This window comes from Cebidichthys violaceus, unplaced genomic scaffold (assembly GCF_023349555.1).
Source record: "Cebidichthys violaceus isolate CVI_PGR_0920_01 unplaced genomic scaffold, fCebVio1.0.p SCAF_11, whole genome shotgun sequence".
NCBI lineage: Eukaryota > Metazoa > Chordata > Actinopteri > Perciformes > Stichaeidae > Cebidichthys > Cebidichthys violaceus.
Genome location: NW_027176274.1, coordinates 15260975 through 15284645, shown reverse-complemented (window position 1 = coordinate 15284645; position 23671 = coordinate 15260975). Strand labels below are relative to the sequence as shown.

The 23671-nt window shown below is 43.2% G+C and overlaps 3 protein-coding genes across 4 annotated transcripts; 1 reads left to right on the top strand and 2 right to left on the bottom strand.

Moving 5' to 3' along the window:
* Nucleotides 1-1629: 1629 nt before the first annotated feature.
* Nucleotides 1630-8559, bottom strand: cyp27a1.1 (cytochrome P450, family 27, subfamily A, polypeptide 1.1). Its single transcript, XM_068705116.1, has 9 exons — nt 8320-8559; nt 7570-7751; nt 6405-6604; nt 5630-5827; nt 5122-5285; nt 4353-4519; nt 4064-4145; nt 3746-3946; nt 1630-2652 (listed from the first exon to the last, which is right to left on the bottom strand). The coding sequence occupies exons 1-9, from the start codon at nt 8557-8559 to the stop codon at nt 2521-2523; spliced, it is 1566 nt and encodes a 521-aa protein (XP_068561217.1). The 3' UTR covers nt 1630-2520.
* Nucleotides 8560-9756: 1197 nt separating this feature from the next.
* Nucleotides 9757-13939, bottom strand: bcs1l (BC1 (ubiquinol-cytochrome c reductase) synthesis-like). The gene is made up of 7 exons (XM_068705117.1): nt 13360-13939; nt 13137-13276; nt 12791-12985; nt 12379-12442; nt 12082-12254; nt 11717-11834; nt 9757-10161 (listed from the first exon to the last, which is right to left on the bottom strand). Exons 1-7 carry the CDS (start codon nt 13677-13679, stop codon nt 9912-9914), a joined length of 1260 nt encoding a protein of 419 aa, XP_068561218.1. The 5' UTR covers nt 13680-13939; the 3' UTR covers nt 9757-9911.
* A 168-nt stretch (nt 13940-14107) lies between these two features.
* znf142 (zinc finger protein 142) lies at nt 14108-23664 on the top strand. 2 transcript variants are annotated; one of them, XM_068705113.1, is made up of 9 exons: nt 14108-14254; nt 14371-14398; nt 15076-15564; nt 15677-15901; nt 16966-17790; nt 17895-18072; nt 18336-21279; nt 22597-22702; nt 23039-23664. In XM_068705113.1, exons 3-9 carry the CDS (start codon nt 15081-15083, stop codon nt 23563-23565), a joined length of 5289 nt encoding a protein of 1762 aa, XP_068561214.1. In that variant the 5' UTR covers nt 14108-14254; nt 14371-14398; nt 15076-15080; the 3' UTR covers nt 23566-23664. The 2 variants fall into 2 exon arrangements, with proteins under 2 accessions (XP_068561214.1, XP_068561215.1); XM_068705114.1 differs by lacking the exons at nt 22597-22702; nt 23039-23664 and adding an exon at nt 21443-21798.
* The last annotated feature ends 7 nt before the right edge of the window (nt 23665-23671 follow it).

Here is a 23671-nt window from a genome sequence, read left to right as displayed (position 1 = left end):
GGAACAATGTGGTGGAGAGGAGGACACTGAAGAGACTATTATCCATATTGGATAACCAGGACCACCCTCTCCACCACCTACTGCAGGGACAGCGGAGCACTTTCTCCAACAGACTGATCCAGCTCCGCTGTCATAAGGACAGGTACAGGAGAACATTCCTGCCAACTGCTATAAGACTGTATAACAAATCACCTCGGGACAAATCATTCACTGTTGGTTAAACCTTTGCACTACTGTTTATTTAGTTGATTTAATATTATTCTGTTATTCTATTCATTGTGTATATAGTGTGCATTTTTTATATCATACCTTTACTCTGTTATTATAATTGTATATATTGTGTATTGAAATGTGCTTTGTGTTTTTTATTTTTTTTTTATACTGTAACCTATTGCTGCTTGCAACTAAATAATTTCCCCTCGCGGGATCAATAAAGTTACTATCTATCTATCTATCTATCTATCTATCTATCTATCTATCTATCTATCTATCTATCTATCTATCTATCTATCTATCTATCTCTACAATTGAATTGCTTGGTCTTAGACAGTGTGGATGAAAACAACTGCTTTCTCTTGTGTCTTCACATCAGCTGGTGTCCCCATGTGGCCTGAGCTCACAGGTGACCTCCAGTCCCACAGCATGTCACCAAACAACTGGACTGAGATCAGTCCTTGCACACAGTGCAGCAGGGATCCCTGAGGTCTGAGCAGCACTGAAGTTCACCGGCTATTTTTTTTCTTTTTATGCAATTATGCTGCCCCCTGCTGAGTGACATGTTGCCTATATTTATTTCAAGTTTCAATGAGTCTTTATTTTCTAACATTCATTCAGGATTATTCCACAGAGAAACCAGGAGAAAGGCCGTCATCGGCCATACTTTGTTTCAGTGGAAGAAGTAAATAGATCTTTCATTGAAAATCGTATTATCAGTAAAACAAGTTCTTATGTATCAAAGTAAAAATACTTACTGCTTGAAAAATACCTTCTGCGACTTATGTGTTATTGTATGACATGATTATAACGTTAATACTGATGCATCGTCGTTTAAGCAGCATTTTTCTGTTGGAGCTAGTTTAAACTACTTTGTGTAGTTTTATCCAAGGGTTCCCAACATATGGCTCCGGCCCCTTTAGATGATCCCAAGATACATCTGAGGGGGCTGGGAGATGATTCATGAGAGTTCTGCTACACATATCAGTGTTTGTCTTGTGGACACTTTTCCCGCCTTGACCAACTATTTCAATTAAGCTATATGAGAAGTTTAGGAGGAAAATGTCTCTTTTGTGGAACTGCTCACAATACGTCAACATCTGAAACGTGAGCCACAACGACACAGTGCTGTGTTGGTAAATGGTTAATAATCAAAAAGAATGTGAACCACTGGTGTAATCTTCAGTAATGCATTGAATTTTTCAAGCAGATCAATATTTTTTATGTAAAATTGTAATCTGAACAGTAACTAGTAACTAAAGCTTGTAATAAATGTAGTGGAGTAAAAAAGTACAACATTTCCCTTACCTTACTCGAGGCGCACACACATATTACAGAAAGGGACGATTGAAAAAAAAATGTATTTAATAATTGATATTAATCAGAATAAAGTTTACAATACAATACATTGGCCTTGGTGTTTGTTGCAAAAGTACAGCAAAAGCAAAGAATCATAAATAGAAAAAAATGTAAAGAAACCTATGCTAACAAGAAAATATATACTTTAAAAATATGTATAATAAAAAAAGATGTAAAGCGTTAGTGTCACAATGCTTGTCTCAGTTGTGTTTATTTCACCCGCTCTGCCTCCAGCCACTTCTCTCTACCACAGCTTCCCTGCCTCACGACTCTCCATCCATCCACCAAATGCCCTCAGACTCCTCCACCTGTCCCAGCCACCGGACTGTCATCCACTGGTCTCCTATGTCCACTTTCCCCAATCAGCCATGCAGTATTACTACTCAAGTCCTGACAGATTGTCAATGACACTTATGCCTTTGCTTTCCAGCCATCTGAACCAGATCTCTTCTCGTTTTCCTGTGTTATCTGTAACTAGATCGTGCACAGTTTCACAAATTTGGCATTAAAAAAAACAAATCCCATTAATTTGTTCCTACATACAGACAGAAGAAGAGATTGCTCTTCGGGTACATCATGTCGTCTTTATCTAAGTGCGGCAATGCAAGTATTATTGCTGAATACAAAAGGTACAAGGCTTTATTGTGCATTAAAAGTGTGCATATTGAATTTTCCGTGCTGACATTCCAGAGGTGCTCAGTGGTTCCACAGTTGCTTCAAAATATTGAATGGCAAGTAACTTTGTGATGTCCTTCTTTTGTAAAAGATATAGAGCATATTTTATAAAAAGAAAATACATTTGCATAATAATAATGTGCATTTTATATTTACTTGCATTTGTTATACCAAAAGTTCCAAACCTGTCTCGCTCTCTTAATACATCAGACATCCTTAGAAATACAAGCTTTTCGTTCATTTGCAACATTTTCATTGAAAGAAATCTGCAAATCAAGCTGCGTTTCCACATCCTCGCTCCACAAAGTGCAGGTTTAGTGGTTGGTCTGGTATCAGGACAGTGCGGTTGATGCATTTCAACTCTCCCATGTTGGGGTCTGGTTTGATCTCAAACTGCCTGATGACCTGGAGGGGAAAAAAATGATGTTATTGAAGTCATTTCATTATTAGACCTGACTGAAGGCCATATCAACACACTGGCCTTTTTGTTGCATTAATTACACAGAAATTTGTTGCAGTGAGATTTCCTCCCATGTGACTCGCTTGCCAACACGTTGCTCGCAGCAACGGCCGAACACTTTTGACTTTAAAGCTGCACTAATCAATATTTTCATGTCAACAATGGTTAAAATGACGGTGTGAATTAATGTGTAATGAAAGAAGTGAAAGCGGTCACTCGTAGTGACAAATCTACAGAGCATTTTAGCCTGTCAGCTCATTGTCATGTTTTTGTTTTATTTGTCTTTCAGCAACGTGCAGCTCTTTCAGAATGAATATTGGAGTTACATTTTTTTCAGGTTGCCAGAAACATAACTGCACGAAAGCTAATATAGTGCTGTGTCTGCTGGATGTGTATAGGCAACTATTTGCTCACATATTTTCAATAACAACTTTACGTTGTGGATGTATGTCATTGTTTTTTTCTACTGCTGTCATCTGACGAAAGAAGGAACAAAGGGTGCAGCTTTAAAGTTACTCTGATAATGAAATTGTCTTGTGTGTGATCTTCACATACAGTGGCACAATTTAAACATTTTGAATTATGTCTTATTCATTAAGACCAAACTAGACTCAACAATTCGTATTACCATTTGTGGTTCAAAAGACTCTTGTGTGTGTCTCAGGTAGCCTTATTCCAAACATTAAAGGTGGAATATCCTGCAGGAAAACTAGCTATTCCAGTATTGGCAAGAACTGCAGCTAAGCAACCCTGAAAAAAGGAAGACTGGCTCTAAAAGGGAGTCTGACAATATTGGCGAAGTATTTCAGAGATGGAGAGAAAATGTCGCTAATAGTATAGCCTTCTGCTAACTTGAGCCAGTTGCAGCTACCTCACAGTTACGATTAGCAGGGGGGATATTAAAGCTAGCTAGAGCCTCGGATCACAGTACGCCTACTTTCAAAGCAGTGTTTTACTGTTGTTTGATGGCATGAAGCTTTACATCACATCATGGGTGTGACGTAGATGCTGCAAGAGGTTTTCCCACTTGTCGCTTACCCGAAACAGAACCAGGTACATCTCAAGCTCAGCAATCCGGCGACCGACACAGCCTCTCACTCCGAAGCCAAAGGGGATGGAGGCAAAGGAGTTTGGCCTCTCACGGCCGTCACGGAGCCATCTCTCTGGCTTAAACGTGAACGGCTCTGGGAATGTGTCCTCATCATGGCTGATGGCATAGTGACAAAACGTGAAAGAGGTCTGGGGAAACAACAGTCAAGAGATGAAATGCCGAAACTCTGATCTTTGCAATAAAATCACGAGACAAAGGTACACACAAAGCCAGTAGAACAAGTCTAATGATGGAAGCGGACCCACTTTCTTGGAGAATTGATATCCACCAACGGCAACATTCTTTTCTGCAATGATCCTTGCGTTCATAGGAACCACAGGGTACATCCTGAGAAACAAGATTAGATAGTTTGGTAATTTGGTTCAGGCTGGTTTTTGTTGCGGACTGATGCAGGACAAGTAAGAGATGTAAACAGAAGACAACGTGTGAACTGTTTCGAAAAAAACAGTGGGCCCTTAAATCTAGGGCCATGCTTTGACAGTGCTGATGGCTTCTGTGGAAGTTGAACACCATAACCTCTCTAACCGGCCTCACCTCAGGGCCTCCTTGACAACAGCCCTTAAATACTGCATCCGGGTGACCTCGGCAGCGGAGGGGCTCCGGTCCGCCGGCACCGATGTGGACACTTCTTCGTAAAGTCTGTCCTGGGTTTGAGGATACTTGGACAGCAGGTACAAAGTCCACGTGAGGGTGTTGGAGGTCTTGACAGCAAAAACACGTCATTAAATAAACAGAGCAGAGAGATGCAAACCATACATGCATAAGAGAAATTTGAGAATTTGAGTGGTGGTCCAGCTTATATTTCTAAAAAATGTTACGAATTATGAATGCATTTTTAGAATGTCATTTTTGATAAACTAGGAATAGCAATCAGATGTATTCAAAATGAGCCACCGTATTCTACAGCGTTCACCTTTCTCTAACTAGGACTGTTAGTTTTGGCAGTGGAAATAGAAGAAGCCATACATAAAATTGAATTTCTGAAGTAAAACTCGTAACTATTAATATAACTGTTAATACCGCACAGTAAAAGTCCTGCAATTAAATGTTTACTACAGAGTGAAAGAGAGGCATTATCAGCACAATGTACTGACATTTACTTGACGTCTGTTCAAGGTGGCGCTTTCAATTCGGATATGATGCTGGGTGAGGGTAAGCAGAATATTGATTTTGGTCATTATAGCTAACCGAGGAATAACATATTTGTCACACATTTTTCATTTGGGAAGGAGGTCCGAGGACATTTTTTCCTAACAATCGGAAGCAGACCCAGAAGTTACACATGGTTGAGTGTCACATTCACCGTGTCCATTCCAGCTAATAGAAGCTCAGTGATGCTGCCATACACATCTTTAGTGCTCATCTGAGTGTTTGAGAGGAGGTATGTTAGGTATTCGCCCTCCACATCATGGTTGTTGTCCACACGCTGCTGAATGACCTCCATCTTCTTGTCAATCAACTCTTTAGCTAAAATAAGTGCAGAAATGGAAGTGTTGCATTTTAGCATTCCCAAAAATAAACACCGTTTCTATTTGATTTTATAGGTCAAATAAAAGGTAATGTTGTGGTTATGGAAAGCACACAAACTAAACAGACAAGGAGAGCGGGAGGATTAGACACAGGTGGAACATATCAGGGAGGGGCAAAGGCGGGAAAACACACAAAGACATGACATGACACATCAATACTGATACTGGTATTGATCCTAATATTGACCAATGAACTTATTTCAGTAACAAGAACACAATTGTGAATTATGTCCACAGTTTTCATAATACACTTCTGCTATGGAGCAACAGAAATCAACTCACCAAAGCTGAAGATACCCTCCCAGCCTGCAATGTAGCGCCCCCAGTAGGGTAGCAGACTGCGGCTCCACTTGGGTGTCACAAACGCAGCCATGTTGTTGGAGAACATCTGGGCTATGGAGTTGATGAAGTCCTGCGTACCGGCAGGGATTTCCTTCTCCAGACAACCAAGCCTCGTCTCAAACAGTATGGAGGCAATACCTGAGTGGCGAAGGTTAAGATTTAGGATAAGACATGATCAGAGAACCTGCTGCTAAATTGCTCTCCCTCAATACAAGTTGAACTCAAACAACAACAAGTAACAAAACAGACGTCGGAATGATCATGTTAATTGAATTGTAATATTAAAAGGGCCAGTGTGTAGCATTTAGGGGGGACACCTATTTGCAGAGATGGATTATACTATGATTAAGTATGTTTTTTTTTGTGTAATCACCTGAACATGTTACGTTTTTGTTACCTTAGAATGAGAGCGGGTCCTCTTGACAGATTTCGCCTCATTTCTACAGTAGCCCAGAACGAATAAACCAAACACTGACTCTAGATAGGGCCATTCGCGTCGACCATTGTAGTTCCACTCCACCCTTGGCACACGGGAGAAGTTTCAGTTGGTTGCAATCTGCAAACTCGCCGCTAGATGCCGCCAAATCCTACAAGCTGACCCTTTAATTCATCCATACCAGTATACAAACGGTTTGATTTGAATGATTTCACCATTCACTTTAATAAGTGCTCAATATTTAAATGAACATGCACCATGCACAAGTTGTCTACATACCCTCTAGTGAGAAGTGATACAGCTCATTGGCCACATCTGTCACCAAATCTCCCGTCGGGCTGCGCTGACGCAGGAAGTAGATCCTCTTGATGAAGTCCGTAACCACGTCGTTGATAACGCCATCATATTGTGCAGAGTCTTTGGGATGCAGCATGCGCTTATTCAGCATCACCCTCAGGTTGTACCACTTCTCCCCCTCCCTGGGAACAGATATACAGTCACGATGAGAAACAAAACCAACGCTAATCAGGTTTCCAAACATGTGAGATTTGTATTAGCCATGTGTTTTCAATGAATGTGTTGCATTGTGAATGTTACAGTAAAGTACAAAAGTTGGTGTCTCTTCAATTAAAAGAAAATGTATATAATATATATTTTTTAACCAATTCTTTTTCTTTTTTTTCTGGAAATTTCCCTGTAGAAAAAGGGTTGAACCAGTGTTTATTCATAACTTTTTGGCTTGTGGCTAGATTTGGGAAGGAAAGCCAAATATCAGCAAAGTGTAACTAACCAGTAAGTTAAAGTGTATCTAGCCTCTATAGACTGATGCTGGGGTTTTGAAAAAATAAAGACAGATATTCAAGATTTTAAAGGATTTCATACATTCTCATCTGACCAAATGAAATTTGGGATAGTGGGCTTGGGGGTGATCGTGGCCTCCAGTACATTACATGCAGCGTCAGGAAACAGTAGTAATAATTATAGCAGCATTCTTGAGTTTGCAAAACGCTTTGTTTGGATCTCATGAGGCAGCAAAGATCCATGGGTATTTCCCTCCCCACTCCTTACCTGCAGTAACCTTTCTGCTATTTGACAGGTTATAAACTTCAGTTTAGTCTAGTTTTCGGGGCAAACAGGACCAGAAACCACGTTTGACTTATCCGTCATGCTGGAGTTCTCTGCCATTCTGACTCGACTTTGTAAACATAATTTGATTTTAAATGTGTTAATGTATGAAACGTATTTGTTCACTTAACCAAACCCAATAGGCAATGACTTTACAGTCTGAGAGCAGTCTCTAGCAGGTCACCATTGATACGTCCCTCTCACATGACAGGACTTTGCCCTGGAAAGCCGTTATGTAAGTTCTTCAAGTTCTTGTTTAGACAAGGAAAATGGTGAAAGAGCATTTCTGAGCACATAACACAGTATTTGGCAGTCTCACTCCGTGAAAGGCCCGTAGCCGAATCCTCTCATATCACGATACTCTTTCCACGCTGTCATGTCTCCTCGTCTAGGGAACTTTTCGTCGTTCCTCATGACTTCCTCCAGCAGCTTTGGAGTGTTCACGGAAACTGACATCAGTCCGTCTCTGTATATGGGCCCATATCGCTGCTTCTCGTAGATCTGAAGGTATAGGCAAAGTGAATGCAAGAAAGATGAGTAAACAGAGAAACCTGTGTGTCAGCGACCTCATAACGCAGGAGGTAAGAAGAAGGAAACAACTTGAGCTGCTGCTCCATGAAGGCCTACAACACGTCAGAATCAATCAACAATGTTTGAATAGCAGTCCCATTAATCGAATGTACTGTGTGACTAAATGCCGGTCTTTTCGCGAAAAGTAGTCCTGCAAACAATCCAGGAGAGGATTGTTTCGGCTGACTGTGAGAGTCATCCGAGACTGGCTATTGTTATCTGGAGGTTACCATGGGAACAAAGGTAATGGGAACCAGTCTGACAGTTTGTGTGATGTATTGTCGCAGGAGGGAAATGCAGTCACTCATAGCATACTCTAACCCTTGGAAGTAAATCATTAAGATTTTTTGCAGAAAGCAAAGTTGCACCAAAGATTCCTCATCCTGGATTTTCTGGAACGCATGTAGATTAAAACAATCGTGCATCACTGTGGCATAGACCTGCTGAATATGTATGCGTGTCATCCAGAAACCATGCAGTGCACTGAAGCCTAGCTTACCTGTAGTTCATGCAAACGGTTGTAGAAACCCTGAAACACCATCCTGTAAAGTAGCTCCAAGAAGCTGACGTGTGGGAGGTCCTCCACGGTCCGAGGCTTGTCCTGGAACGCAGAGAGGGCCTCCGGGGCAGAGGACGTGCCCCCCACCCCCCTGGAGCAGACCCGGGCCACGGCATTAGGGCACGGCAGCAGCCAACTCCCATTCCTTCCCACCACACTCCGGGACAGCCATGCAGCCATAGTGAGAGCAGAAGGGAAAATACAGGGCTCCTGTTACATCCAAGAGACTAGCAGAGCAGGGAGGGGCCATGTCTTACACAACGTTTAACCCTTCCAGCACAGCTCTCAAGGATCAACCAGGGCCAAGGGCCAGTCCACCCATACATCTGTGGTTCATAACTCAAATGCCGCTTAACCCATTTTTAGTGTTTGGTAAAGCAAATAATCTCCTCAGAGATAGAAATTAAACTAATTACTCAAACATTGAAGCTTGTTGCTTTTCCAGTCAGGATCAGCCTCCCTCAAGGTCTCAGAGAAGCCAAATCAGTGCACATTATTAGAAAGCATCTACAACAGCAACACTTTTGTTTGCGGGCTTTCTCTTGATTACAAAACTCTTGAGCAATGCTCAAGAGTTTTCCTGCTTCCAACATGAGTGGTACTCCCAAATATACAGGAAAGGTCTTCTAGTATCTGCTTACTGTACTTGGAGGCTTTTGGCCTGACAGTAACAATAATAGCTGGAACAGACTATATTTTTTCTGCACAAAGTGTGCTTGCTGCTGAAATTTTTGAAGTTGTGGTACAACTGCAGTTCAAATGGAAGTGCTGAAAGTAGTTGGAAGAAGGAATGTTGAAAAGAAATAAAAGCAGTTGAAGTGTCAAAGATGAAAGCAGTTGAACCGTCATCTAAAAGCAGTAGAAATGAGCGGTAAGCTAACCCTGAAACACTGCCTTTGCTGTTGGTGCAGCGGTCTCATGGAATCATTTGTCACTTAAAAATCAAAACACTTCCATCTCTCTGTGACATTAATGCCATTCATAATGTCCATTCTCTGCCTGCCTGCGATTGCCTTCACTGAGCCTGTGCCTGGTTTACTTAAAATTTTCAGTTTGACTCTCAGCCAATCAACCACGTATAAATAAAGGTTAAATAGAGAAATACATGTTTGACCATCTACAGTATGTTGCAGTTGTATTTGACTATAGAATTTAAGGAATGGTGAAAAATAAACTGGTTTTATTTGTGTTCGCTGATCCCACAAACCACGAACCACATCAGAAAACACAAACACGTTAGCTTTAGCTATTGTCACACTTTACTGCTGCCTGTTGAGCAACTCCACCGAAGCAGCTAGAGCCTCGGCCCCTTGCACAAGGGCACTCCATGATAGTCTAAGATGGGGAGTAAGTATGGGCCTTTCACATGATGGAATGCACTCAGCAGAAATGTATTTATTTGGTATCAATCATAAACTGCACATACAGTCTATGGCATCGACGCACATCTGTCAATTGGAAATGTAAAAACAATATTTCTCAAATTTCTCTTTAAGAAGTCATCAGTCTTCAAACGCTTAGCAGTCCTGTCATTATTTCATTTGCGCAACATTGTCTATAGATCCTGCGGGGTCCATTTTGTGCAGCAGAAAGTGTCCTTGCACCAGGGCAGCGCTGATCTCGGAGTGGACGGCCAAGGCACGCTCCGCAAAGCGCTCTCCTTCGGAGGCAGGCTCGCCTGGGTAGAACCGCCGGAACATCTGTGTGAGCTGCCAGTGCGTGCAATTTCCGATGTACTGCTTCAAGTCAACGCGGCCGGGTCGGATCAGTGCTGGGTCTAACCTGTGTGCAGAGATTACAAGCAAGAGCGGCAGTTAATGTCGCTGAAAATGCCAAGGATGCACTGACTCTGGCATGACGTAAGAGAGCAACAGGTGTGTGGTTTGTTTACACATGAAAAGTGAAGGTCGCCTGGTGAATGGTTGAGAGACTGTAAGTACAAACGGGACAGCAATTTGCTGCAACACATCACGTAACGTCATAGATATTATGTACAATTGTGGGTATTTATTTTATAGATTTTACTCCCTTGATTTGAATGTCTTCCAGGCTCTTTCCTTACAAGATGAGAGGTAACTTCAATTAATCTATTTTCTCGTATATTTGTTAAAAACCGCTTCAATGACTAAATGAAATGTTTGATGAATAAACCTGTGTAATATAATCTCTGCTTCCATTCCTCTGATTTCATGTGTTTTTATGTTCCATCTTAAATCCTTAATGTTTCTGAGTCGCCATGCTTCCACCGGTAACTCCATGTTTAACGTCACATTGCTATGAATTGTGGGTAAATCCCTTGAGCAAAGTGTGCAGAAATGCGGATTTACGGAAAGGCTTCATAAAGGGCTCTCAATTTAAATTTTATTACATTTAACTTATGTTTCACAAAAATAATGTATGAAAGATAGTCTAATGAAATTCTGAATGACTTTAAAACGGTTCACTTATATTTCTTTTTATGAAAATGTATGTAAAACTCGTGAAAAGTCAAAAAGCACATTTGGGCAGCCATAACAGAGCTTGTAGTGTCCATTTTGTAAATATATCAATGTAACTGGGTAAATATTATAGTTTGAATTCTAGTTTATAGTACTTTAAATTAGTTTAAATAATCTCAAGGTGCATTATTTGATATTTGTAGCCACTAGGGGGTTCATAACAAGCTGGAAACACAACAATGGCCTATTGTCACCATACAAAGCTGTATTAGCTAACTGCTGCTCGTTTATACATCCACCCAGCAGAGCAACATTAGCATTGACATGAGTCCAATATTTAGTGTCCTCTTGGCTCTGTTTTGGTGTCCATCGACTCCTGAGAAACACATGTCTCTTTAACTGCTAAACACTAATGCTCACCATCAAGTCAAGTAACTTTGTCTGTCTACCAGTGGATGCTGGGCAGGCGGCCTGTACTGGATTTATCTGAGGCTAACTGCAGAGTCAGTTAGTTGTTCTCTGAGGGTTCATCACATTACACACAATCATTTCATTCTTTGTTAATATCAAAACACATTGACTGGTGCAGCTTTATGTGTTAGCTGAATGTTAATTGGTTTCAGTTTTTTTCGTATGATTTCAAAAAGGTATAAAAAGAACTGCTGAACTTATGTCATGTCGTTGAGGATCATTTGTGGATGTCTTGACTTATTTGTTCTTAAACTTCATGATTACTAATATCAGCAACATTTAAAGACAAAAACCGGAAGTTCTTTTCTCCGCTAGTTGATTTTAATTTTGCTCTCAACTTTTACTGAAGTCAAAGATTCTTTCCCAGTCTTCTTGGACAACAACACACATAATAAATACTGTGTTCACACATTTTCTTCAAACAGTACCTGTCAATGAAGTTGGTGGTCATAAAAACTATTCTGGCCTCAGATGAAGCCACTCCATCCAGAGCATTAAGCAGGCCACTGAAGGTCAGTCTCCCCATTCCCTGGTAGGCCACTGGGTCTGAGAGGCAAAAGCAAAAAAGAGATTTGAAATTCACCCTCAAAAGAGAATGAAACACAAAGACGGGTCCGTCTGAACAATCACAGCTTTAGAAGTGAACACATTCTACCCGATACATCAATGAAAACATCTCATGAGTTAATGTAAACAGAGGGACCAATTTCTAGTAATATTGTAGTTCATCCTCTTCTTTATGTTACATTTCTGACAACAAAATCCCAAGGGCCGGCCATTCCCTGTTACTCACTCTCTGTGGAAAGCAGCTCTCGGCTGACAAAGGCTGCATCTACATCCTCCAGCAGTATGATGCTTTGCTGCGGTGCCACGCTCAGCAGGTGGTTCAGACGGTCGTCTGAAAGGCTTTGGTCACTCAGACTCATCAGACAGATGCTGTAGCCCAGCTCGCCTGCCAGAGCCGTGCTGGAACACAATGAGACACGACGACGGAGGTGAAATTGCACCCAAGCAGAAGCCATGACAGTCTTTTGATCACACAGACTCTAAACAAGAAGGGTAAGAGCTCAAATCCAAAACGCACACTCACATAAAGCTGCTTTTCCCACACCCCGGGGGGCCATAGAGCAGATATCCTCTTCTGTAGGGTATGCCTGCGTTGACAAGAAAAAAACAAAATAGCAACATGGTCACACAGAACACGTTTATTCAAAACACAAAAAAAAAAACGATTCGGAAAAGCAGCTTGGGAATTCATATTTTCTGTGTTTAATTTATTACGGTTTTGTTTATTTTTCAAAAGGTATCTCTCTCAACTCTCAAATTTTAGATGTCAAAGTGTCACCAACATGAAAGACTTGACAGACAGTGGCAGGCACTACACCTCCCAAGAGTAATGGTCATGATATGCAAACATGAGTTATATAACACTCTAATACAAAAAAAATAAAGCGCAATTTATTATGCATTGTATGAATGAGTTAAACACCAGGATAATCTACCTCTCTCCATGTACCACTTGGGGTTCCCAATGAATTCCTTCACATCATCTACGATCCTTTCGGCCAAGCCTCCCTCCAGCACCACGGAGCTGAGGGGTCTGCGTCGCCGCGGAAACCCAAAGGGCCTCCACTCGCCGCCCATGGCGGTGTACATCACCGTCCTTCCCTCTTCCTGCTTCAGGGCCAGTTCTCTTGCTGCAAAAACATGATTGACAAATGGACTCTAAATGGCAAATGGACGCAACACGAGTCAAGTGTATAGCAGCGCACCCCACACACACTAATTTTGTGTGTGTGTGTGTGTGTGTGTGTGTGGGATATACTGTGGACATGCATAAACCTGTACCTTCTTGTAGGATATTAAAGAAAATCTGTCTGTCTCTGCCTAAAGCAGTGAAGGTTACGGACTCCCACGGGGTTCCAGTGTTCAGATCCACCATCTGCTTCTCTCTGGTCCTCTCCACCCGGATCCACTTCCTCCCGTACCTGCAGACCACAACAGATGACAGCGTCAGAGGATGTACTGTACTGCCCAAGACAATGGTAACTGTAGGAATCATATCTCTGACCAGATGATGTGGTTCCCAGGGCTTGGGTGGAAGTCAAACTGCGTGTGAATCCGCCCGCTCTCGTGTGCCAGGTAGGAGGTCTGCACACTCAGGTGCTGAGTGTGTTTGCTGTGCTTGGTGATCCAGCTCAGCAGCCAGTGGTAACTCTTATCCCTGCTGGGGACCTCCAGGGTGATCATGTAATGCCTGCGGAAGAAGATCATTCCCACCTGGGCACCTTTCCTGGCCACTGCCAAGGCTGTCCCGATCCCAACCAGTCCAAACCCAGCCCCGAAGTACGGGTTGTCCTTCAGGCCGTCCAGAAAGTCTGACAGGGGCATTGTTGCTGATATGTGCGCAACTCCCCGTGGATTCAGACTATGTAGTTGTTATGCACTAGTTTCAAGTGATACATCCTGCCATGTTAAGTAATTAGCGAATATTCCACTGACTTGCCGTCTTTGTCTCCATCTCATACGGCTGTCTTGGATGCTGTCGTTTCCGGTGTACGCATTTTCTTTGAAAACAACATTTGTTCAACCTACTAAAGCCCACATGCGTGCAATGTATGGATGTGGTGCGCAGTAGTGACAGCGACCTCTACTACACTTCCTGTGTTTGACAAATAACTGTCCGACTGTGCGCCTGACCTCAATCGTCCGTTCCTAGCTCGTATTATCGTAACATTATTTTTGCTCGTAAGCTAAGATGACAACTCAACTAAATAAATAAAGATGTTTTGGCGACTAGCGTAGTGTATGCATTTTACTGTAAAGACTGTGCAGACCGCAACGGCGAAATGAATTGCTAGCAGGAACTGAGCCGGTTAGCGACCAAATTAACAAGAAGCTAACGATAGCTCAGTTATCGGGGATGCTGTTAGCGTATTGATACCATTTTACACCATCATGAAAAAGTAAGTGAAACTTACTACTATCACTCAGACTTAATAAAGACAGCCTTGGCTGTTAAAGGTGAATTTTACGAGTTGGATGCTGTCAAACTGATAATGGTTGGTATTCTGTGTTTCAGATAGAAACGGACCGCGGAAACCCAGGCAGTAGGTTGATATTCTGTTTGTACCTTACAGTCTGTGGTTTGTCCTGCAAGAATAGATCTTATCTAATGTTCATCACCTAACTAAGCTAGTCCTGAAAATACAAGGCAACAGACAGTAAATTAGGCTCTAATGATGAAAACACAATTTATTGTACTAAGTTACTGTAGATGCGATGATGTCTATTTTTATGCATTGAATGCAAAACGTCTACCACCGTCAGCGTATTACAGTTGTGTTATTGTCCTGTAACACTTCACAATTATTTTCCTTCAAATTAATTGAAATGGTCGCTTCCCAAATTACAAAAAATAAATATATATGAAAAGAATGTCCTTTCTTCTCCTTTAGTGGTATCTTGCCATAAGATTTTAATTTGAGATATCTTAGAGATGTCTATTTCACTGAAGGTAGGTGAATGGAATTTAGTTTGCGGTAGAGCATTTCTCTTAAAATGACATTTAGAAAATTCAACAGCAACATCTCCTTCCACTGTTTCTATGTTACTCTGGACTATCCACAGAACACAGTGTTCACAGTGCCCGTTTGAACTCTCTACTGAGACGTGGTATTTGTGGAACTTGTACAAATTTCTACTAAAGATTAGTTACAAATGTTTGGCATGCTGTTTTTAAATCTGTCCAATTGTAACTAAATGCTGTTTTTGTTTTTTTCCCCAGACACAATGGAGACTGTTGAACCTCATGGATGTGAAAAATGTGGGCAGAGTTTCTCAGATAGTGGCTTGTTTACCTCGCACCCCTGTTCAGAAAGGCCAACCACTCCATCCAGTAAATTAAAAGTGGGGAACTACAAATGTTCTCAGTGCGGTGAGGTTTTTCCTGAGCCGGGCGTCCTGAAACGCCACTTCAAAATTATCCACAGCGGGATCCCTGAAGGCCCATTCCCCTGCGCCGAGCAAGGCTGTCAGTTCAGCAGCGCAGGCCGTCAGGAATATCAAGCCCACTTGACGTCCACACATGGTCTCACTCTCGTTCCTTGCAACCTCCGCTCCTGCAAAGTGTCTTTCCTCACACAGGATGAGATGGAGAGACACTTGCGGGGCCACATGCCCTTCGGCTGCTTTCGGTGTCAGTTTGTCACTCTACATGTTGAAGACCTGAATGACCACCTGGTGGAGCACAACCATCAGCCACCTTGCGCTCAAGGTAAACCGAGTTGGTGTTATGTTATACACACGGAGAAATCTATTAAATATGTGCTTGGTTTTCAAAAAGAAAAGTAGATTTTACATGAACATTTTGGCGCATCTGTTCATAGAGAACGAGACGGCGGCCACGGTATGCACGAATGGAAGCAACCAGCCTCAGGCGTCCGGCAGGCCCAAGAGAAAGCGAATCCCCAAACCGGCTTATGCAGCGTCGTTAACAGAAGACGGGAATGAGGAACCGCCTGAGCAGCAAAGGCGCAATATTAAAAGAGTGAGGAAGGCAGTGGAAAGAGACAAACCATCAGCAGTGGACGCTGCATCGCCGCCATCCAAAGGTACGTACACCAACCTGCCGGGTTTGTTATGGTGAGTTAAGGTTATATCAAATAATAAAGCACACAGAAGTCACAAAAACGTGAGATGTTCCAGTGATGTTAAAACACACAAGTGATCAATTAGGGTGCCAGTTAGTGACGTGTGATCGCTCCAGACCATAAAGTCCAATGGCAGTGTTCTTACACTCGCAAGGGCAAATTTAGCAGGACAATAATTAGATGAACTACGACCCATTCCGCCAAACGAACTACATTACATTACAGTCATTTAGCAGACGCTTTTATCCAAAGCGACTTACAATAAGTGCATTCAACATAGGTATTCAAGAGAACTACTAGTCACCAGAAGTCATAAGTGCATCTCCTTTTCCAAACAAGCATCTAAGAGCATGAAGCAGAGCCAAAGTACAGTGCAGAAACAAACAAAAACAATAAGTGCAACAAAGTAATACGAATACAATAAGCGCTAAGTGGAAGGCTCAGGGCAGCACTTCCTGAACTAGCTGGGGAAAATAGTGGAGCAATTAAAGCCAGACATTCCCCTCATCCCCCTTGGTGGAGACCAAAAACGGAGATAAAACATTGGTGAACATTGGACTTAAATTGATCGCATGGACACCAACACGACTCAGAATTAAGGATGATGTTGCTCTATGACTGCTGTACGTGTAAAAATGTGTAAAATGTATGTGTAAAAAAGTGAGGGTTTGCTCAGGTTTTCCAAATCAACTTAAAAGGTGATAAAGTGTCAATCTTGTGTTCATAACTTTACACGGCCCAGAGGTGGCCAACAAAGCACGTATTGCAAATAGCCATGTTAGCAAATACTGTTATTGCACTTGTAGCAGCAAAAGTGTGCCAAGTGTGCCAAGTGAGCCTCTTATGATGCAAGACAATAGAGCAGAAAGTTACAGTTGGCAGTGTAAATAGTCTTTTATCACAGAAGCTACTATGTTTTGTTCTCGTTTAGATTTTTCCAATGTGTCAATAGAAAATATCTTCACTTTTATCACAAACTTTTGTCGCCATGCTCAAAATGAATTTCACATGTTCTTGTCCATCAGAGTACCTTGCTGAGGGATCAGAGCTTACCTATCGCACCCACACCTGCCCCAAGTGTCGGCGCTGCTTCAAGATGCGCTCCCACCTGCAGGAGCACCTCCATTTACATTTTCCCGACCCCAGCCTCCAGTGTCCCAACTGCAAGCGCTACTTCACCAGCAAGAGCAAGCTACGCATACACAGTCTCCGTGAGGCGGGCGACAAGGTTCACCGATGCCACTTGTGTGAATATTCTGCCGTGGAGCGGAACGCAATCCGCCGCCACCTCGCCAGCGTGCACGCCGATGAGGCGGCGGATGGCGTGAGCGGTCACAGCTATCCCTGCCCCACCTGTGGTCAAAGCTTTCGCCAGAGCAGGTCGCTTAAGGCCCACATGAAGACGCACAACGTCCTGTCGGGCAGCAAGCCAGTGGCCTGCTTCCAAGAGGGTTGTTCTTTCAAAAGTTCTTTGCGCAAAGAACTTCTTCGGCACACAGCCGAGGTGCACGGACTCAAGGCTGTAGAGTGTCGTCATCACACCTGTGGCGCCGTCTTCCAAAGTGAGACGGACATGGAGGCTCATTATCGGACGCACCTCGCCTACCACTGCTCACAGTGCGATTTCTCTTGTTCCAATAAGACCGTCTTCCTCCAGCACCAGCGGCACGGTCACCCAGGAAACGACAAGCTTTGCTGCGACTTTTGCTCCTTCGCCACATTTAACCCCGTGGAGTTCGAGCAGCACATTGGACATTTGCACGCCAACGAGAAGATCCACCGCTGCTCTCAGTGCAGCTACGTGACCTCGCACAAACGGGGCTTGAAGCGCCACATGCTGATGCACAGCGGTGAGGAGGGGATCAGCTTTTTTCTCATGTGATTCTCACCTTACGTTTGGCCTTTTGCCTACTTTCAGTCACATTTCCTGATTTAATCTTTTTCTCTCTAATAGGTGAGAAGCCCCACAAGTGTAGCCTGTGTGACTTCAGATGCCGAGATGAGTCCTACCTCTCGAAACATATGCTCACTCACTCAGACGACAAGAACTTTATGTGCGCTGAATGTGGATACGTTACTAAATGGAAGCACTACCTGAATGTCCATATGAGGAAACATGCTGGAGACCTCAGGTAGATACCTCAGTGGGTCCGATGCAACCATTGGTTATGTTTTTCATTTTGGCATTGTTGCTGCACTGCAGTTATCAAAAATCGATGTGTTTTCACTGAATTTAGTTTGAAGCCCCGACACACCCTTGGTACACCCACACAGGTGTTTTCACTTATTTAGCCTGATTAGTGCAGTGCCCATGCCCATATAGGCCTATTCTCCTGAATCCCAAAGGGCCTCAGTGTAATGTTGTTATGACCAAACTTCCTGTCTCCTGTCCTAGGTATCGGTGTGACCAGTGCCCCTACCGCTGTCACCGCATGGACCAGCTCAATAGCCACAAGTTACGACATCAGGCCAAATCACTTATGTGCGAGATCTGCGCGTATGCCTGCAAGCGCAAATATGAGCTCCGCAACCACATGTTGGCCAAACACTCTGGTGAGGAGAAACCGCCGTCCGTCTTGAAGTGCAAATACTGCACGTACACTACCTGCTACAGACAAGCCCTTCAAAACCATGAGAACTGCAAACACACCAAGCTGAAAGAGTTCCGGTGTGCCCTCTGCTTCTATTCCTCTTTCAGTAGCATCAGCCTCTTTCTGCACAAGAGGAAAGCTCATGGCTACGTCCCTGGGGACAAAGCATGGCTAGAGAACTACGCTGCAAAGGAGAAGGAGAGGAACTCCACCGGGTTCTTGCAGGATTTCTACGAAAAGCCCTCAGCAGTTCACGAGCAGTCTGAACCATCCACTTCTGAAGGACCTCCACCTTCTCAAAGAGGACAATCTGATCTTCCTGGCTCGCCAGATCACAGTGCCAGCAAAGGAACCCTAGCTGGTTCAGGAACTGTGAATTCTGTGGATGCTTTTGATGTTGTTTCTCAAGAGGTTGTTAATGAAGGTGTTTCTGACAATCCTCCATCGGTGAACAGTCCAGAGGAGTACTGTACTCTCGTCTTAACAACACTATCGACCACAGAATACCAGACCTCCTCTTTGCAGAGTCAGGAAGGACACTGCACAAATCCAACTCCAAGCACAGCCAGTTTAAGTTGTAATGACTTTGACATATCCCAAGAGAAGGCACACTCTACATCTTCATCAGAGGAAGACAACGTGGCTATGGCAGATGCAGAACATGAACAAAGTGACTTAGATGACAACTGTGTGTCTCGCAATAATACAAGTCAACCAGTTGAACCTAGGGAGTGTCAAACATCTGAGGGGGAGAATGATGGTGGATCAATCGGTTCCACGTTTCCATCCGAGCAGAATAAGCCATTAGAATCTGAGATCCGTCTGAAAGCTATGAAGAAGCACGACAAGGACCAAGCAGATGCCATGGTTTTGGAGGGAAGGGTGCAGATGCTTGTGGTGCCAACCAAAGACGTCCATCGATGCGACAAGTGTTCCTACGTAACCAGCAAGGAGAGCGCTTTGAAGTACCACAGCCGGGCTTTGTGCCGCGGTAGAACAAAGGGACACAAGTGCCAGGATTGTGGCGCGCAATTCAAACAGAGGCGAGGCCTTGACAGCCACCTTGCAAGGAAGTGTCCAGCACTTCCACGAAAAACAAGGGCATTTGTAGGCATTTCAAATACAGCAGAAGAGAACTCTACTGTAGGATCCAAACAAGTTGATGAGGGAACAAATGCCGATCAGACAGAACTTCTTAATCGGAATTCCACAGATTCAAATGATCAGGAATTTCATCAGCAAGAAGAGGAAGAATGTACATCTCATTTAACAAAATGTAAAGGTTTTGTTCATAATGTTTTTACATCCAGTGAATCGGGACAGAAGCCAAGCAAAATTGTGACAAAAAAGCTTTTGAAAGTTAAACTGACAAAGAAGCAGTTGTTATCCAAGAGCAAGCAACGAAATATTCCACTGCAGACGTCCCTTCAGTCAAAAGATGGGAAATTCAAATGCAAGCTGTGCAATTTTTCATCAGTCAGGCTCACAACAGTTGAGCGACACCTCTCACACTGCAGAAGGATCTCAAAGAAAAGAGAGAATCAGATCATTCCAGAAGTGGAGGATGAGTGTGGTTGCGAGTCGGCCAACGAAAGAGAGGACTTGGTTGAGGATCACAATGACAGAACTGGGAAAGTTTCAGAAAAACACAAAATCTTCTCTTGTCCAAGCTGTGCATTTAAGTGCAGTCAGAAAAGGGCATTAGACAGTCATGAAAAGAGAGGCTGCTTAAAGCCAGATGAAGTCCAATGCACCATGTGTTCACTTGTAGCCAAATCTCACATTTCTTTGACCCGTCACATCGCGTGTGTCCATAGCAAAAGCAAAGTTGCTCTTGCTAAACATTTGCATTGCCAGCACTGTACTTTCACCTGTAAACAAGAACGCTGCATGACGCTGCATGTCGCGCTCAAACACAAAGGCGCACGACCTCACCATTGTCGATATTGCCCTTTTAGCACTGCAAGGCGCTATCGCTTGGAAGAGCACGAGTCTCTCCACACGGGAATCGGTCGTCACAGCTGCGACGTGTGCGACAAGACCTTCGGGGCCGTGACCAAATTGCGCCAGCACAAGATGCGCATCCACGACAAACGGCCGACGCACTTCTGCCCACTCTGTGACTTCAGCGGCTACACGCTCGACGATGTGAGACGGCACAATCTCAGGTGCCACACGGGGGAGTTGCACCACGCTTGCACGCATTGCGAGGCTCAGTTCAGCTCAGAAGTTGCGCTGAGAAACCACTGTAAACGCGTGCACCAGCTCCAGGCGTGTTTCTCATGCAAGCAGTGCAACTACTCGTGTGGCAGCGAGGTCTCGCTGAAGACCCACCAAGAGAGCAAGCACCCTCAGGTAAAGTGCAACACCTGCCAGGAGTCTTTCAAGACGAAGGAGGGCCTCGAGGTTCATCAGAGAAGCCACCTGGCACATCTTTGCCAGCTGTGCCCCTTCGGGACCAAAACAAGGCAGCTGTTAGCTCAACACCTTCTGAGCGAACACGAGGAGGGATCTCCAGATGATAAACCTTTCAAGTGCAGCTCTTGTCAGTTTGCGTGTCAGCATCAGCTGGTGTTGGAGCAGCACTTCCGTTCACACGGAGGCAAGCGCCTGTACAAATGCACAGACTGCGAGTATTCAACCCGGAACAAGCAGAAGATCACGTGGCACATTCGCATACACACCGGAGAGAAGCCGTACAGCTGTGAGCAGTGCAGTTACACCTGCACTGATCCGTCGAGGTTGAAGGTAAGCTCAAAGTTTATAGCTTGTTGTGTGTAAGATTAAACAGGTCATTAAGAGTGCTGTTTTGGACGGAACATTATACAATTATATGTATTATATACGTGTTTATGAAGGTAGATTTGTGTCTTTATTACGCAAACAAAACCTTTGCTTTCAAACCCAAAAGCTACGGTTTCAAAACCAAAACCAAAACGTAAAGCTACGAGTTGAGTTTGGACGTAGTGGGCGGGGCATACGCTGCTGAATGAGCCAGGAGTTTCTATTGGTGGGTTCGACTTGGATCCCGGCATCTACTTCCACTGTAGAGGTTACTGTGATGAGCGGCATGGAGGTAAGTTGACATTATATTGCTCTGTTAGCACTTCACTTTGTTTTCATGTTGTTAGTGTCGTAGAGTCTCTTTTTTTAAAGAACGACATGAGGTGTTGTTGACATGAAGCTTCACTTTCTGCGTGCATGTGACGTAAGTCGAACCCACCAATAGAAACTCCTGGCTCATTCAGCAGCGTATGCCCCGCCCACTACGTCCAAACTCAACTCGTAGCTTTACGTTTTGGTTTTGGTTTTGATACCGTAGCTTTTGGTTTTGAAACCGTAGCTTTTCGTTTTGAAAGCAAAGGTTTTTGTTTTGCAACCAAAAATGATAGTTTCATAAGCAAAACTAACAAATAATTTATTCTCAGTTTATATATTTTCACTTACAAACTTGATTTTTGATTGCAGTGCGAGAAATTTGCTTTCAAAACATATTTTTTTGTTTGCGTAATAAAGACACAAATCTACCTTCATACGTGTTTGCACTTTGTACAGATTTAAACAATTTGTACAGATTAAGAAAATGTAATATAACATGTTTTTAGTGATGTGCTTTTCTTAGCGGTTTCCCACTGTCCCCAGCTTTTATGCTAAGCTAAGCTAACCAGCTTCCACAGTGGTGTGGATCTTCTCATCTAACTTTAGGCACAAAAGCAAAGCATTTCCAAAAATAAACTGACAGCAAGGACAACTTTTAGTTTGTTCTGACACGACTCAAAAATGTCTCTGTTTAGTTTTGCATCATTATTTATTTATATGTACAGTATATATATTATATATTATAAATATATATTATAAACATATATATTATATATAATATACTGTATATACTGTGTGTGTATATATATATATATATATATGTATATATATATATATATATATATATATATATATATATATATAGTATAGGTCCTATACTGATATTGGATGCATTTACACAAACCAAAGCAAAAATAATAATGATACATTTTCTTTTTCTGTGTTTTATAATAAATTCTACCACAGCTTCACATGAGGGTTCACCAAGAAGAGAAGAAGTACCTTTGTCCAGATTGCGGCTACAAATGCAAGTGGGCGACTCAGCTGAAGTACCACATGACCAAGCACACAGGTATCAATCAGCAAGGCATAAAGCCTGATGATTTTAATACTTTGTGACTTTTCAACATTAGATAACTACCTGAACAATGATTTTTGCCTCTGTCATCTTGAGAGCCGCGTGGAGGCAATCCCTTAATCATGCACTTGCTCTGTATTTTGAATATAGCATATTTAATGCTCAGGCAAACTTCCCAAGATTTGTAACAAATAATATTTTAGCTTACACATTTTTATTGCATGATTTTCCCCTGTTAGCAAGCTGCGAACACCCATCCGAATTTTAGTTTTGTAAGTGAGGTTTACATATTCAGTGAATTGTAATTGTAATTTATTTTGTCTTGTGCAGGGGACAAGCCATTCGCCTGTGACGAGTGCGACTACCGCACTAACAGAGCGGATGCTCTCCGCGCCCACCGGGACACGCAGCACTGCGACCTGCGGCCTTATGTCTGCGAGAAATGCGGCAAAGCCTTCAAGACTAGCTTCATACTGAAGACCCATCAGCGGCAGCACAGCGACGATCGGCCGTACTCCTGCGGCCTCTGCCACAAGGCCTTCCGCTGGCCGGCAGGTCTCCGACATCACTACCTCTCGCACACGAAGCAGCAACCTTTCTGCTGCCGCCACTGCTCCTACAGAGCCAAGCAGAAGTTCCAGGTGGTCAAGCATTTGCGGAGGCACCACCCAGAGATGTCAGTGGAGCAGGGCGTGGTGAGGGACTCTGAAGCGGTTAGCCTGACCCTGAAGGAGGCCTTGCAGGGGACGCTTGATGAGAGAGCAGCAGAAGTGGAGGAGGAGGAGGAAGAGGAAGGAACGGCCGACGAAGCACAGGCAGTAAATGAGGAGGTTGTGCAAAAAGAGACAAAACGCTGAAGAGACGGCACAATAGATGCAATGGTCAATTCAGATTGTAGATGGCAATCTTTGCCAAAAAGAACAGTGTAATAAATATCAATATGTATAACTGACCACTTGATTT